The 17,733-nt window shown below is 44.7% G+C and overlaps 1 protein-coding gene across 1 annotated transcript in view; it reads right to left on the reverse strand.

The window, feature by feature from the left end:
* The window catches only part of ADCY9 (adenylate cyclase 9), a gene marked incomplete at its 5' end in the record, with an annotated part of 33,619 nt that extends 18,519 nt beyond the window's left edge, over positions 1-15,100 (reverse strand). Inside the window, 4 exons of the mRNA XM_010073859.1 lie at positions 2,595-2,803; positions 5,744-5,846; positions 10,439-10,656; positions 14,996-15,100. Of these exons, the coding sequence (XP_010072161.1) occupies positions 2,595-2,803; positions 5,744-5,846; positions 10,439-10,656; positions 14,996-15,100 (635 nt within the window). The remainder of the gene's footprint in view (positions 1-2,594; positions 2,804-5,743; positions 5,847-10,438; positions 10,657-14,995) is intronic.
* Positions 15,101-17,733: the final 2,633 nt, after the last annotated feature.

Below are 17,733 nucleotides of genomic sequence, written 5' to 3' on the forward strand. Positions count from 1 at the left end.
CACAAAAGAACGATGGATATTTAAAATATATATTCTTCTAAGGCTTGGGAGTCATCCTGAAATATTCGCTTTTTAAATCTCCCTGACTTTAAATGAGGCATCCAAGCCAGCTTAGAAAGTAAAATTTGGGCTTAAAGCCAACATCATCTCATGGAAATATTAAAAATGTCAGTGGCAAAACCAAGTAGTGTTAAAAAAGCATGATAAAGCCACTTCAACTCACTTTGGTAATGGCCCAGGCTGACAACCAGAGCGCACTGCTCTCAATACAGCGCTGCAATGAAGCGAAACCTCTGTAAACCCGCACGGGGCTCAGAAAGACAAAACCACTTTGCAGATCTTGACTATAGAGATAGCCTATCAAAACCAACAATCTTCCTTCTCCTTAAGAAACCCATAAACCACCAATGACAGAACAGGACTGAAATAAAACCTTATGTACCTACATACAAACATTTCTAAGGTTATAGCAATAAAATGTTAATGAAAGTCCAAAATATGCAAAGGCAACTGCAATGTAGCATTGGAAAAACAAGAGGAACAATGATGAATTTTAAAATACTAAAATGTAATTTGGTAAGGCATCTGAGGGTGAATGAACACAGATTTTCTCTTAACATGTCTGGATAGCAGAAGCCAGCTCTTCTGCGAAGTGGTGGCTGAGTTGTGCAGAGCTGAACAAACGGACGGATCGATGCCACGGCCACTGAACCCAGACTGCCTGCACACTGCTGCTTCCTGCTCTCCTGGCCGGTGGGATGAAAGAACGGCCCGAGCATGTTAAACTGACAAAAAAACTTCCTCCCATCCAGGACAGAGTACAGAATCTATTCTGTAAAAGGCAAAATGCATTTCTGGTGCAAGAGAGAGGACAGAGCAACAGTGAAACTAGTCTAGGACGCACTGGACCAACAGTCCTACAAGTTCAACCACCTCCCAGTACAGGTCTGAACACTCTATAAATGTCTAGATTTTCTAAAAACTCCAGAACTACAGTACTATTCAAACTGCAACGATCAAATACACCTGCTAAGAAATACTCTCCTTACAAGCATGCCCACTGTCCATAAATGACCTCCCTCTACTCCTAAACGCCAGCTTTCACGTCCATATGCTTGCACACACTTCTATGTACAGTACTGTTCAAACTGCAACGATCAAATACACCTAAGAAATACTCTCCTTACAAGCATGCCCACTGTCCATAAATGACCTCCCTCTACTCCTAAACGCCAGCTTTCACGTCCATATGCTTGCACACACTTCTATGCCCACTACAAGCTTGCTTCAGTGCCTGGCGTACTAATTTAACACTTTCTACCTTCACCCTGAGAAGTCAAAATAAGAGAGCGAATTCTAACCTCTTGTTTCTTTTGAAACGACAGCAGAATTGCTTCTAACTCATAATTACAAAAGCATTACACACACCTGATGGATGAGCAGAACTCCAAGGGAGGACACGCGTTTCCACACAGCGCCCTTACAACACGCTCTGGTGTCAGGAGGAAGCGCTGTGAAAGCGGGGACCGAGGAGGGCAGAATAAACTTGCTCTCACAAGTACAGACAAACAAACAGCTTATTATTGGGTCTATCACCTGGGTTAATAACAGGTTACAGGTGGTATCTGCACAAATCTGATAACACACCCAGGAGAGCGTGAGCTTCCCTGAATGTGCGTACAACCGCCGTCTTCTGCTATGCTTGGACGTGTCAGTAACTCCACCGTGCCTGGGGAAAACCCCACGTCACATAGACACTGCACCGCAACTGCTCACCGACTAGTTATAAACGCTGGTGTAAGGCTCATGAGGGTCCTGAGTCCAGAACACGCATCCTGCGGGTGACTGGGTACAGATCAGGAACGCGGAGTCGCTGGTGAACGTCGGGTATCTGCAGCCAAGGGCGCAGGAGGGGCAGAGCGCAGGGGCTGCAGGGACGTTCTGCACTGCAGAACTAGTGCCCCTTCCCTTCGCAAGCGGCAGCCGGCTGCCACAGAGCCCAGGACTCGGAGGAAGTGCTGAACTCCAACATGTGTCAGACGGAAAACACAAACTATTTGAATATTAAACCCATGAGACGTAACAGCGATCATTAAGAACACTAATTCTGGCCACACGCAATATGACTTTTGCAAATACTTTTTTTTTTTTTTTTTGAGAAAAGGACTGCTCTTTGCATTTTGGATAAATTATTTCAGTTTTAACACCACAATGGTGTACTTTTATTCAAGAATTTAAAGGCGGAGGGTTTTTTTTGAAGGACAGATAGAAGTTTTCTGTTTGAACTCCATCACTCTGATGGCCCTGTGAGGGGAGAGATATCCAGTTGCATCTGGCATCCCAAGGAACAATGAGCAGGGGCAGGCATGACATGCAGATTCTGTTTCCTTACATGGCCTCTATCAGAGTCACCCTTCTCCCCTCTGATTTCTGTAGCTAGCCCTCTCTTTGCACAAGACTCGCCCCAAGCCGTCTTTGCTTCACTAACACTGTTCTCCAAATATTACGGACCGTCCAAGCGAGTTCCCAGGATGCTGCCAAACAAGATGTTCCCAAGCTTGCCACCACTTCGGTTCTCAAGACTTTTTATTTACCTAATGGAGACGACAAGGGACAGCACCTCCAGCAGGATGGCGATGATGAACACCACGACTGCTGCGGGTGGCGGAGGGGACGCGACCATCCCGTGTTTCAGGAAACACGTGATAGAGAGTATGAGGAAGACTGTGGTGGAGAGGAACACGTCCAGGAGCGAGCTGAAGGTAGCGCTGGCAAACGTCTTCACTGGAGCGTTCTTCATAACCTGTGTGGAACACAGGGATGGAGGGAAGGGACGAAAGTCAATAAATGTTATTGTGCTGAATTCAGCTGCACCATAAACAGCAGCTTGCAAAAACAAAGGAATAGAAAACTTTTTGCCACTCTTCATTAATCCAACGTAAGCACTGTTTTGAAACAAGAAATAGAAAAGGTAGTTTAACGGCTGTCACAGTTCCTTGAGAATAAGTCTGTGCTGTAAAAAAAGCACTGGCAGTGCAGCCCCTGGGTTGGGGGTGATTTTTATAGAGTATTATGATACAGAAACAAACCACATGAAAATTGGCTGTTCTATGCAAAGAAACATAAACCCCAGAATTACTAGCAGATAAAGCTATAAGAAGTTTTCTTCAAGGATTTTCATTTCAAATAATAATAATAGATTTTACAATAATAGACCATTTAGTTCCAACGGCTCTTTAAGGAAACCCTCCAATCACCACTACAGAGCAGTGACTTGCCTGGGGCAGAGTTCCCATCTCCCTTTCAGACCAGATTAAAAGCAGCAATCGGGATGTTACGGAATCTGAATCGATCAGAGCCCGCGACACCAAGTTCTCTTCTTCCATCACCCCTTACCACCCATCTCCATCCCCCCTTCTCCTGGCCCCGGTGCCTGTGCAGCTGTGCTGTGTGCTGCTTTGGCCAGTCCAGCCGAAAACTCGACCATGAGCTCCACATCCCGGCTTACTGGGATGAGCCCAGTCTGACCAGTGTTTATAGCTGCCCAAGGGACCACAAGTTCCAAAGTACATGATCAATATCCCCACAAAGTAGCCCAGTTTGAGTACTCTGGTTTAATTTGGAAATTTCTTTTGCTCCTCTGAACACTCTCTGCACTCAGCAATATTGGGAAATGAACTTGTTCCTCAATTGTAGCTGAATTGATGAGGTTGCAGAGAGCTAGCGGCATTTCACTGCCAAAATCACCTTTGAAACTGAACTGTAGCAGAATCCCGTTGGTCCACACAGAACGTCACAGAAATTGAATTAAGGAAAGCAGCACTGCATCCCAAAGCGACAGTCAAGGGTGCCCTGACAGTGTCAGGTAGTGCCTCAATTTCCAAACAAGAACGGGCCAAGCAAGCTGCCGGGAAGCTGAGCCGCGGACAGAGAACGGTCACAGGGCGAGCGCGCAGCGGGCACTGTGTCACTACAGGAGAGTTCAGGGGTGTTGGACGTTACTTTCACCAGCAGCTTACTGCAAGGCAATTACAGAACCAGCAGCGCTGACAAACCATTTCTCTCTCCAAGAGAAGATTTTGCTGTTGTTGTTTTGGACCAGCGCTATGCTAATATTAAGGCTTTAATAGGTTTTCGCCCCGATGCTGCAGAGTTACTATAACAGAGTGAAGATTCCCATTTCCAGGGAGCTTTACATCATAATTGTCCAATTAGTAGCTTGCCACTAACAAAATGCACAGACCATCTTCCTGCTGCTCCTATGAATTTCCTACATATCCACATTAACAAGTCAATCTGTGCATGCTTGACTATCACTGCTTCACTTCTCTTCCCAATCTTTCCATTGGAAAGAACTCGACTGACTATTTTCTGTATAGTCTGTGCAGATTTTGCAGGCTGCATCCCATGGGAAGTTTCTCCCTGTTGTTGGTACAGGAGCTTTACTCAGGGAGATACCACTAGGATACAGGGCTCCTCAACAAAGCGAACAAACTGAACTGCAACACAGCTGTGCTTCCCTTCGTTAAAAAAAAAAAGTACATTAAGTCTGATTTGTAAACATTGGAGAACAAGCAAAGAGGGGCTATTGCCAAGGGCAATGTGACAACACTGACCAGAACAGAAAGCACCAAGAAGCAGAAGCAGAAATCCTGCCCTCGGAGGTAGGACATACCGGGAAGAAAAGAAATGAACGCTTACATTTATCACGATGCAACTCTGCCGGCTGGGTGAGCCAGGCTAACAGCGCAACGCTACTGGAAGGGAAGGGCCCATTCCCCTTCCTGCCGCCGGACATTTATCTCGCACTGGCTCTGGCACTTCCCAGCCTCTCTGTCAGCTCCTGGTTCAATACAGCAGCAAACAGACCCAGACGGAAAAAGAAAAAGCTCCAAACAGAAAAACAGAACATGAATCTAGGGTGGTAAAAGGAACCAGCTCACAGCAGGGAAGGCTGGTAAGGACCAGAGCCATTAGGAGGAGTAGCAGCAAGGTGGGCAGAGCAATTTCCCTCTTTTGGCAGCAACTTCTCAGCTACTCGGGGAAATACAGTCTCAGTTAGTACTGATGCCTAGTGTCACTATATGTAAACTTAAACCAGCTAGTCCATATCAGCCAGGCAGGAACACCTACTGACATGGAAAGCCTGCGATATTATTATTCCTCAAGTGAGCCCAGAATCCTGAAGAAAGCACCAAGTTCCTCACAATTTACTCGCTGTTCCTTACGCTTACACCAGGTTTTGAACTGCCTGTTTCTGAATGCAGCAGAATTCACGGAACTTAAGGACATCGGAGTTCAGAGCAGGCTTGGGTTCCACAGGGACAGCTGTGAGGCTGTGACATGGACAAAGATCAAATTCAAAGTGACCATTCTCAGACTTAGGATATTTGATGAGAAGGCAAGCGGCACTTGGTCCTTTACTTTCATCTTAGCATGGTTCCCTGGCCTGCCTAAAGCTTTAAAACATTACCTGGAAAACGGAGAAAAGGCAGGTGAGAATCAGTGTATCTCGGTGGGCTGTGAAAACGTATTTCCAGCCCAAATGTTGGACTAGACTCAGGGGATGGCACAAACAGGTAAACTGAAAGGAGACTGTTTTCACAGGCGGCAGTGTCAAGTAGTAAATCACATTTGACATTTCATGAGCCTTGTCATCAACTGCAATGAAATGCGTTAAAAATAACGACAGACAGTTTCTTAGCTAGACTACAGAAGGCAATCAGCGCCAGGAGAAACCCACCTCCTCCTGATAGCTGGTCCTGTAGGCCATCTCCAAATCCTGGTCCAAGAAGTTCAGGCTCAGCTTGCTAATGGGCGGTTTAAAGAAGTAGTCTTTCATGAGGCTAAAGAGAAAAGATGATATCACCATCAGTTTATTCAGCTGTAACCTTTCAGAACCCCTCGTCCTGTGGTTTCTGTTTCTAGGGACGCTGGTGCTTGGCTTTGACGGTCCTGTAGCTCTTCCCTGCTCTCAGTCACTGAGGTGCCCCCTTATCCCCATCACTCGCTCAGTCAAAGGAAATATTTGACAAAAAAATGACAGACCAAACTTTTGTACTAACAAGTCCTTCCAGAAACTTAACAGCTATAACTGCAGGTGACACTACGGACAATTGCAATATACGCCAGCAAACAGTACAGGTTAACTGCTGCCGCAGAGACACAGCCTGAGGACACGTGTGGCCGCGGGACCTCTGTGTCTTAGGGAGGATCCCATCCTTCAAAGCAAGCCAGGGATGACAAAGGTGACAAACTGTTAGGAAAAAAAATGTTGTTCATTTTAGAAAACAGCACTGTCTTGTCATTTCAAAGACACGCCAATAACTCGGTAACTCAGCTGGGAACATTCTCCGGTGATCCAGGCTGCAGAGAAATGGAACCTGAGCAGACGGTTAGCTTGCACTGACTGCTGAAACAGAAGATCTGAAATCATCAGAACCATCAACAACGGCACTGACAGATAATGAAACTGCCTCACTAGGAGTAACGAACCGGGAGGCAGCATCTACCGGCGGGTGTCTGTGCACTCCTTCACCTTATCTTCCCGTGTCAGATGCAGAAAAAAACCAAGCAAACCCAAACATGAAAGAAGCCTCAATCATTAAGAAGTGGTTTCTATTCCCCACCCTCTGGAGCAAAACCAGAACATTTTTTGAGTTTTACATTAGTTGTAAGAGGTTTATGAAAGAAGTTTTCTAACGACATTTATGGCACTTGGTCTGCAAAACTTTTCCTTCTCTAGGAGATGTTACAGAGCTGAAGGACTCGACTTACAGAGCACCAAGCGCTTTATGGCCACAGTCACAGAGCGAGGTCCCGCCTGCTTCTGCCATTCATTGCTTGGACAGCCCGTCACCCCTGAGGCTTCACACGTTCTTTCTATGAACCGCCTTTCATTTGCAAGCAACTGATGCCACTTGTTTTTTACAGTGAACTACCTGGTTTTAAAATTGCTGGAGAATCTGAAATTGCTTCTTCCTGAGCTATTCCCACCTTGAAAATGGTAGCACTGGAGCAACAATTGGAGTGGGCTATTTTCAAGCTGGTAACTAAGCAGAAACCAGAGATGCACAAGATCCAATTTGAAGCAGATGAAGAAGCTAGTTTGTACCTGAATTTGGTTTTCAAATTTGTTTGTTTGGGGGTTTTTTATTTCTATTTATTTTTGGCAAAAAGGTTTTTTGGAAGTACAAGCTCCGCAGCACAAGATGGCATGTGGGCAGCATTTTTTTCTTGAGATGCAAGACCAACCAAACACAGATTCCTAGACTGAAGCTCAAGACGACAAAAGACTTCAACCATGAATATGGCAGATATTTCATAACCTTTAAACATTCTGGCCTTGGCCAATATATTAAAACCATCAGGATACTTTGAAGGAATGACAGGACGCATTCGCCTGAGTCCCCTTTCTCTCTTTTATTCTTCCTTGTCTTCCCTCACTCACATCTTTTATATGTTTCTAAGAACATCTTATAATATTAATTTCGCAGGCTTTTTTTTTTTTTTCCAAATGCTGCTGAATTCACTTTCTTTCTCCAGGGGAGCTCAGCAGAGCAGGGTGATGTTGTGCTGGAGCCATGATGCTCTAAGGATGTAGGAAGAACAGTCCAGTTTGCCAGTGTAGCACAAAACAGAGGGTGTAACAGGACGAAAGCAGGGCGAAGGCAGCACTTCTGACGTCCGCCAGCCCTACCGCGCCCATCCAGCTCCGTGCCTCTAGATCTAGAGGAAGATCCCAGTTCAGTTACTAAACATAGTCACGTCGATCATCTGCTTCCCAGCAGGTACTGTGCCTCCCCAGCAGAGGGATTTCTGGTTTTCCCTGAATCAAGCACGATTGGGAAGTGGGAGATGAAAGAAACAAGCAAATTTTAAAAGTATTTAAACAAGAAACTGGCCCAAGGTGGAGATGAAGGGCTGCACCAAACCTGGCTTCTGGGGGAGCTTCCTACCTCCCTGGCACCCTGCTCTGTAGCCTAAAGCAATCATTTCCAAGTACTGTCCTGATTAGCACATGAGCACTTGTCTCTTGTACTTCAAAAGGTTTATAACCTAAGGAATAGGTAACGTTTCTTGGAAACAAAAAACTAAAAAGTGAGAATCCTTTGAGAGTATCCCCAGTGAAATTAAATTTAAACATTTTGTACTCTTACACTATAGTTTTCTTTTAAAATACACATTACCACGCAGATTACAATGAGCAAAGCAGTGTTACAGGGGTTTTAGTAAAGCCAGACTCAAAGCTCAGACTACACACTGTTTGCCAAATACACACAACCACGTTGTAAGATGATGCAAACTGATAACTTCTAAGAAAAGGACTCTTGTAGAATGCAATAACAGAAACACACCACACTAACGCGGGCTTTATTACGATTATTTTTAAAGACAACTGGAACTGTGCTGAGATATCAGCTCCAAGGTGAAATCTTGGCATTCAAAGAGCCCAGTGGCCACTCCTGAAATTCTCAGCTGCACAGCTAACCTCTAGAAAGAGGCTTGGAAAGTGGAAGAGAAAAAAAAAAAAAAGCCACTGTCCAGCATTTCCTCCTAGCCAGCCCCCTGATGCTCCCAAATCCTCCCTGGGATGTGTTTAACTCTTCCCAGCTGCACAGGAAGCCTGCGTGATTAATTCAGGCGCTTATCGCCAGATCTGGGGCAGGTACTTTGTGTTAACACAGATTTCTATCGGAACACCAGCGTCGTGCACCACAGTGGAAATCCCTGCCCAGTGCAGGGGAAGCTCACGCTTCGCTGCTGCTGGGTGCGCAGCAACATAAAACCAAAGCAGCAACACTCCGGTGGTATCACTGAGAATGGGGTTCACGTAAAATGACCAAGGGGAAGTTTGGACTTTACCCCTTTCCCTGAGAAAATTCAAATTTCCCATTCAAACACCCTCACAGATACTAGGTTGAGACGAACAATATATTATGCTTTACAGTAGGGGATCAAGAATGTTTTTAAAGTGACTTCTTACATCTAACGTCACACTGAGAAACGTTAAAAAGGATTGATGCAGGCTTAAAGCGTTTTGTAAAGACCTAATTAATCAGAAGATTATTTTTGGAAAGTTATGTTTACATGAACTGAACTCTGCAGAGAAGTTTCCCTGGCAACAAGAAATGGCCCACTTAATATGGTAATGATGATCTTTAATTGAGACCCAAAAAAATGCTAGACTTTGACTGATATCAAATCACAGTCCCACTTTTTCCTTTTTCTGACTCAGAAAGAATTATCCATTTTGTAAGCGGAGGAGGAAAGCACCAGGAACACAGGAGCTGGAGCTAGGTAACTTCAGCAGGCCAATGGCATAAATTAAGCTACTTCTATAACTTAAAATTTGGGGCAGGCTAGTTACATTTTAAACAAAAATCCAATTTGTTCTTGCTGATTTTTGCCAACACTTGGACTTTCCCAACCAGTCTGTCTTCTAATTTTCGAAAATATCAGCTAAACACCTCTTCTCAGCCACTAATGACAGACCACGCACAGAAGGAACCTAAATTTTAACTGAAGTTGGCCATAGGAGAAAATTAATCTGAAAAAATCTAGAGAAGAGGCTGGGGAGGGACCAGTGTCCCTCCCTCCCACTTGTCCCTGCTTTAGTCATGTTTTCAGCGATGATGACAGTGTCCCTGCTGGAAGCAGCCTGGAGTCTATACAAGCATACAGTTTCAAGGATATTCAGATAAAATACCCCTAATCTGAGTGGAAGCACTGAAGCAAAAATAAGAATAGCCATAAATAATAAAAACTCGAGTTATCTGTTCAGTAGATCCAGTCAAGTCAGTGCCATAATAAGGGAGATGCGGTTGTGTGTTTACAAAACACACTGCTGGGTTTGGGAGAAGATATTTTCCTCTGCCCAAAATAAGATTTTCTGTCTGAAACAGAGAGAGAAGCTAATTTTACAAAATGCTGTAGGTAAGTAGTAGGTCCATGAGAATTCGCTCCTATTAATGCTGCTTCCAAGCCCAGCGTGATTTCTAGGCACCAGTTAGTCACACGACGTTATCAGATTTTGTTCCTTTGCTACACAAAAATGTGAGTTTTGTGGTTCAGATTTTATGTTACACTTCTAATTGCAGAGGAAGGTACATGCTATGTGCGTTGTGAGGACTTTTGAATGCAAAGATAAGAGTTCAACTTCATGCCAAGTCCTTTTTGAAGACTTGACTGAAGAACGACTGTTCTCTATGGAAATGATGAAAATCCTGGCTTTACGGATTCCTGACAGAATATTTGACACCAAGTTCTGACTGCAGTTTAATCAGAGTATAGACTAAGATTAGAAAACATACAACATGTTATCAATAATTACTGACATTAGACAAAAAGCACACACATAAAGATTAAAGATATGAGACTCCTGTTAGGCCTTCTCTCCTTCACACAATTTCACGCTGTCTCGCTCGGTTTTCCTTACCTGTCTTCTTTAATCACATCCACAAAGTGAGCATCTGTCTTTTCTCTGATGTTTTTGAACCTCAAAGGAAGGAGAGCCGATTGATCCAGGCTCACTCCACCCCATCTTCCTTTCTCCTGCAACATTTCATAAAGCGAGGTTTGACTGTTGCTCAACTTTTCTTCCTGGGGAGGGCTCAAAAGTCCATTCTGAGTCTTTGGACTGTGTCCTCCTGGAGCCTGAACGACAGAAAGCAAAACATACATGGGGAACATGTTGAGAAAGCAGACAGAGGAGATTTCATGGAGCAAAAGTTGAAAGAACTTCTTCCCTCAACACTGAGCTTCCACTCGATCACGTCAAAGCCCGACCTCCACCTGCCCTGAAGCCACTCACATCCTCTGCAAGCGCCTACTTGGGTGCCGTCTCTTTGCTTTTTATCTACCAAGCTTCCACAGAGCAGAAAACAAAGTACGTTTTCACACACGCAATGAAGACCAACCACAAGCCCAGATTTCATTCATTCATCTTAAGGTCAAGATTCTTCTAAAAAGGGCAGGGGGGTTGGGTTTTTGGGGGGTTTTTTTGTTGGTGGTTTGTTTTTTTTTTTTTTTTCACTTAAACTGTGCTGTCTTTCTACAGGTCATGGGACAACTTACTCTGCCAGCCCTTGCTGATCTTTCCACTGAGCACGACAGCCCTGCTGCTTTCCCAGCCAGAGCTTCCTCCTTTCTCCTTCCTGTGGGAGCAGCTCTTTGGTACACCTCATCATCCCACAAAAAAATTTATCCTGCAAATTAAACTATGTTTTCTTCACTAAGATATATTCCTTCTTTCTGGTTTCCTTTTGCCTTTGTATTAATTAATCCTGCGTTTTTAAATTCTGACACCAGCTTGCAGCACAGCTTAGGTACACAGCATTATCAATTCTGCTTTCATTCATTTGAGAAAACAAATTACTTTTAACCAAAAATTATTCCATTTTCATGGAACCTGAAGTTCCTTCTTTTGCATTTTCTTTGAAATAGACCAGTACGCACTGAAGCAATTCCAAAAATAATTAAACTAAATATGGTTAGAAGAAAAACGAACTGCAGCTAGTCAGGATCATTTTCAAACGCAAACATATACCAAACTTAGCATATTTGAAAGCTCATCGCCCCCCTCCACGTCTTATCATTTATCACGTATCATTATCCTCATCCTGAAACCCACTCACGACAGAAGTTTCTTCATTTCTGCCTGTGCAGCACTGACAAGCTCCCCCAGAAGAGTATTCTTGGATGCCACCGCAGTGACCATAAATAAATACCATAAATATCACCACCACCCAGCCATGCACAGAAATATGTTGCTTAGATTGTAAGAGCAACTTAGTTAAAGTTAAGAAATACCTGCTTTCTGGCTGCCCATCCAAAATTAATTAAAGCCCCTCGTGTATCTATCCTGCAAAGCAAACGAGGCACACGAACACAGGCAGGTGTGACTGCAGGTACAGACACAGCCAGCGGAGAGACAGGACTAACGGAGCAGCAGAACGTCACCTTGCGCAGGGAAGAGCCAGAAAGCACCCGAGCGCTCGGGCTTGGCTCCCTCTCGCTGCCAAGACCTCAAGAGCTAAAGCCATAACCAGGTGTGTTGGAACGGTTCCCTGGAGCTACAGGAAAAGCCGGAGGAAGGTGGGCTGTGCTTCCCCTTCCGCCCGCCCGGGAGGACGCAGCATCCCCACCCTGCGGTTGCCCCCCCGGAGTGGGAGCCCTGGAGCCACGTGCTGGGAGCCAGCAGAGGATTTCCAGTCCGGTCCCTTCTGCAGTTTTGGCAGCTTGCAGGTGTCCACAGCCACAGCAGCTGATGAAGTGGAATAGGAAACGTAGCAGTCACCTTGGTGTGCTGCCAATATTGTGCTAACGAATGTAATCAACAGAAGAGAGAGGTGATTTCAGCAACACGTATCTCGGCAAAAGCAGAGCAAAAACTCTTGGACCAGATAGGTGCACAGAAAAGGTCACACCGGTTTCTTTTCTAAGGGAAAACACTCAGCAGCTCCAGGGCAAGCCCTCCTGCAGCCGTAGCAGGTTATCTGCCCCACGCAGAGGGAACAGGGCTACGGAGCACAGGGCGTGCTGCAGGGCTGGGTAACCTCCCTGCTGCTGAGATGAGAACAGAGGGAAACCAAAGAGAACTGTCCAACAAGCTGCTAGAACTGAAGGGTCTTCACTGTTTGGTTTTTTTAATTTATGCTAAAGATTATATTTGCTCAGAACACCTCTCAGAACAACTTATGGCCTATTAAAAAAAAATGGTCACAGTTATCACCTTTTTTTTTTTTTTTTTTGGGGATTTTTCTGGTGAAGAATCCTTCTCCTTTCCCTCACCCCCGCTGCAGATGTCATTATGTCATCGGGAGAATGCAATTTTTGCTATGAGCAGCTCAAATATAAGAGATGGCCTCCTGTGCAGTGTTTGCTTTCCCTGTCTGTTCCTCAAGTTCATCTGAAGAATACAGTGAAAATTTCTGCTCTTTCAGAGAAGGTCAGCATGGACTTCTCTTGGCCTTTTCTCTTTAGCTCCTTGGCTCAAATCCCAAAGAAAATTCTTCCCTTCAGCCAGCTCAAGGTTTTCCTGCGCTGTCTCCATTCTGCCAGTCTTAACAGGAGGGGACTAGAGTGTGAAACTGCTTGTGTGTAAGGAGAAAATCCCCATTTATTAAATGTTGTTAGCTCCGATGTTACCGTGGTTTCTGATGGCAACAGGCTGCACAGTTCTTGGACCACTCAGAGGTTTCACGAACCATGGGACAGTTTTCTCTCATCAGGAGACACGGAGGCTCCAGAGGCTGCTGGAACCCATGAGGGTCCCAGGACGTGGCTAACATCATTTAGGGAGAGGAGACAGAACTAGACGGAGATAAAGACAGGAGACAGAAGCTCTGCAGGGCCAGGCGTGGCGAGGTGGCATGGGAAGGGTCCAGGCTCCAGGGATGGGCAGAGGGAGCTTATGGCTCTTCTTCCCAAGAAAGCTGGGACTGCAGAGAAGATTTGGAAACCAAATGCCACGGCAACTTTGTGCATGTAGCTGTTCTTTAAGCTTTCGGTTAAACAGGCATCCCAGACTTACTGGATAGCCACTGAACCGGTCCAGTTTTTGACTCAGCGGTAACTAAACCAAATCAGAGAAGGACACGCGATTTGGTCTCCGCTAGCATGTCTCCTCCAGCGAACTTACGGACATTTCATTCGGCACTGTACAGACCTCTTCTAAGCATGGTTAGAGGACTTGCTGATTAACACACGTGAAGCTACCACAGCTGTAGTAGGAAGAAACTTAAAGGATAATCCTGATGAAGACACCACATGACACGAGGCAGCTGGCACCCAAGGACAATCTCTGTTTGCCGTCGGTTCCTGGAGATCCTGGGCACGTGGGCAGAGGCAGCCTGGGGAAGAAGCATCGGCAGCCCGGGCACATCTCCCACGGTGTTTTCTGTCTTAAAGATCTCATGCTGTTCAGAGACCAGCACCTGCTGGCCACTCTGCTCTATCTCCCTCAGAGCCGAAGGGATCATTACTTTATTTTTTTCTGAGCTGTTTCCTAGGAACCCTGGCACAGAGCATGGGGTGCTGTGTTACAAACCATTTCAGCCCAATACCTAAGGCAGCCCCTGCTTCTGAGCTTACAATTTCAGCAGAGGAGACATGAGGTCCAACACAGGGAGAGAGCAGAGGGACAAACACAGATTAATGTAGTAGCTCACCAGTGGAATAAGTGCTGGCCAGTTCTTCCATTAGCTCTATGCACAAAATGAGTTGTAAAGAAGAAAAAAAACAAGATAGCTGTCTCTGAATGTGTTTCTGAAATGATTCTTCCCAACAAGGGAAAGTATTAAACTTATTTGCAAATAAAGCAAGCAGATGATGAGCACTGGTATCCAGCCTGCATTTAGACAGGAGTTTAATATTAGGGAAGGAGTGTGAGGCGACAGGCAGAGCAGAGAAGCTACACGGGCCAAGGACAAGACGCCAAATTGGCAGCGTCTGGTATGACAGAGGAAGTAGGTGGCTTCAGTGAGAATATCCAAGCAACAGGCACGGAAAGCAATCTTGGCGGCAGCAGGCTGACTATGTAAGAGGCTGTGTTTGTCTGTCAGAAAAAGGATGTGAGCTGACTTAGACGCTGTGAATTTCAGCTGTGCGCGTGAACAGGAACGGCTGTCTCAGCTTAGAGCTACGATGCAGAAGACATTGGCGAGACATGGGTGTAACCTGGGGCTGGGTGACACACAGCCCACTGGGGTAAGGGATGGCAGTGTTGTTCGTGCCTCTCTCTTCGGGTAGCCTAAACTAATTTAAAGAGTACAAATTTTAGGTCCTTCTCAGTATCAAACTGGGCCCATAAAATTACTAACAATTTCAAAAATTTGAAGGGCTCAACTAGATTTTAGAACACAACTGCTCAAAATCAAAACTGTTTCTGCTGCTTAAGAGCTTGAATAAAGGAACAGCAATACAAAATGAGAAAGCTAACTGAAGCGGAGGAATAAGGGAAAAGAAGGGATAGTATGATAAATACTTGAATTACCTTCGTACTGTTTTTATGCTCATCCTGACAACCATTTTGGATAGCTCCTTCGTCTATGCTGACATCGCAGTGGGGAGCAAGGGTGGTACTACATGAAGGGCAAGGCTGCAAGGAGACAAAAAAATTTAGGCAGGAACATTCTGGTGTCCTCGTGCTATTATGCAATTTGTAATTCGGTCCATTTGTATACTTGCGGCATGGTTAAAAGATAAACAAAGCTACAGAATGGGAAGCAGGGAACAAAATTTGACTGGAACAGAATGCACCATTTGAAAAATAAATCACAGATTTTCTGTTTCCTGAAGCTAAATCTAATCCAGGAAAGCTTTACTAGAGTAAAATCACAGATACACTGTAATCTCTGCATGCTAGCAAAGAAGAACAAAACACTCTTTAGCAAGAAAACAACAATTTTCTTGTTTAAAAACTGCCTGCAAAAGGATCTGAATGGCATTATCACCGAGTGAAGATGTAGCACAAAATGCAGCAAAATTAAAAAAAAAAAATCACAAAACACCATGATGCATTATGAATAGTACAGGGAAACAGAAAGCAACAGATCTGAAACCAATAAAGGGAAATATTTCCTCATACAGCTAAGACAGTAGAGCGGAGCGTAGGTTATCGTACACTGTTGAAGCCAAACACCGAGCAAATGTCACAGGAAACAAGAAAATAAGCAAAGCAGAAACATCAGGGCTTGTAATACTCCCAGGTTATGCATTTCTGAAGCAACCTAAAATGTCACATTGCAGTTTTTAAAACAACCTAGCCCCTTAGAGTTAAAATGTGGTAAAAGGGACGCTGTGTCTGATCCCTGCTGGCAACTCCCCTGCTCTGGAGATGGTCCCCGTCACCAGGAGTGCCAGAAGCCTCCTGACGGATACAGAGACCCCAGCCCCAGGGAACGGCACACTAAAGTCGGCACGCTATGTACCGACAGTGGGAGCTGATCCACCGAACATCTCAATAAATTTTCCAGCAAGCAACTTGAGCCTTTTGTCCCAAACTCAACACCCCACATCCGTTTTATCTGTTTATTTTGCACTCAGGAGGGACTTGTCCAAGCCTCTGTAGTCTATTGTTCTCCTGGTCCAAAACCACAACTTCTGACAACAGGTTCACTCCCTGTTTCACAGACTGGTGTGTAAGTCTTTTCAGAACCAGCTTTTCACCCAAAGCCCCTTTTCCGTCTCTGGTGTCACACCTGAAGTCCCAGGTTGTCATGGAGCGGCACTTCTCCCAGCCCTCTCCTGTGCCTGCGGATCCAGCCGGCACTCAGCAATTCCTCTCCAAGGCTTTCACAAGGACCCCGAGCCTTCTTAGCAGCCGGCAGACCATCCCATCTGCTGCTCCTCAGGAGCACGGTCCGGGTTGGGGCACTGAATTACTATAAAGTGAGTTACATCCAGTTCTGAGCTGGTACATCTGAACAAATGCCAGCACGCTGGAAGAAACTATGAAGCTGGTTCTGAAATGGTTTTGTTTAAAAATAATGTAGGACTAAACATCATGAATGCCTTGGTCACTTTGTGGAAGGCAGTATGAGACTGCTTTAAAAACAAACATGCCAACGGGCTAACGAGCCTTCTGTGCTCCTAGCGCATTAGTTAGTGGATTGAACCATGGTGGAAGTCAGCTAGTGGCAATAAAAACTAAATACCTCTAACAAAAAAAATAAAGAAAATAGTCCCTGTTTGATCTTGCTAATAAATCAGCAAGCTCACCTCAAACGCTCAGCTCCTGGGGTTAAACCAGAAGACAAAAATCTCAGAAAAGAAGCCTGACCTTTTGAGAGGAGGCGGAAGTCCACCGGACTTACCCCATGTGTCCAAGGCAAGATCATTAACTCCATTCTCTACTGCAGACGTTCACACAAGCTCAGCGCCTATGTGACCTCAGCACGATGAATAATACATCAGTGCGCTTCCAGCAAACACCACGACAAGCAAAAGTACTTTCTGTTTTCATACCAAGAAATGATTAAAACATTTTTACACCAGCTTATGATTCCCAGTCAAGCAAGGGATTTTATAAAATATGACAGGGAAAATAAACCGATACCGAAACCGGTTAAGCAAGTGTCCTGGTTTCGTTACAGTGTTCTCATTCAAAAAAAAAACCAAACAAACAAACCAGCTGCTATTATAGATTTACTTATAGTTTTTAGCCTCTGTCTTCACCATTTTAATTATGTACATGCATTTTCTTGATATCCATACTGTAACGAGGTTTGCAATTACATGAACTACAGACACACTGGAGGAGAGGAGGAAATCTAATTCCCTTCATGGATCAGTTACTGCTGTGCTCTCCTTCTTGACCTTCCTTAACAGATCTTGTCCGTTAGAACATCCGTTCAAGCCCAAAATGTGAAAGTCATCCTCCGCATCCACTTATTCCCTTTAAAACAAAAATACTTCAACTTGCCTGTACATTTGCCCCTCCTACTTAGTCTCTTTTGCAGAGCCGGAGTCATCTCCTCCTACACTGACACTGTTTACAGCTTCGTATTCGAAACAGTTGGCACATAAGTCATGACTCTCCTGCAAATTATCATCTCCAGACCCTACCAGCAAGCTCCAGGCTTAAAAAAAAACCCAAATACAAAACTAATCTGTAAAAAAGAAACCCACTCCTTTTTAAAAATTTTGCATAATCTATGATTAAATTGCACCGCTGTTCTTTGTGGGGATTTTTAAATATAAATATATATTTAATTATTTTTTTAAGCACTG

Source organism: Pterocles gutturalis, unplaced genomic scaffold, assembly GCF_000699245.1.
Source record: "Pterocles gutturalis isolate BGI_N339 unplaced genomic scaffold, ASM69924v1 scaffold43887, whole genome shotgun sequence".
In the NCBI taxonomy this organism is placed as follows: domain Eukaryota; kingdom Metazoa; phylum Chordata; class Aves; order Pterocliformes; family Pteroclidae; genus Pterocles; species Pterocles gutturalis.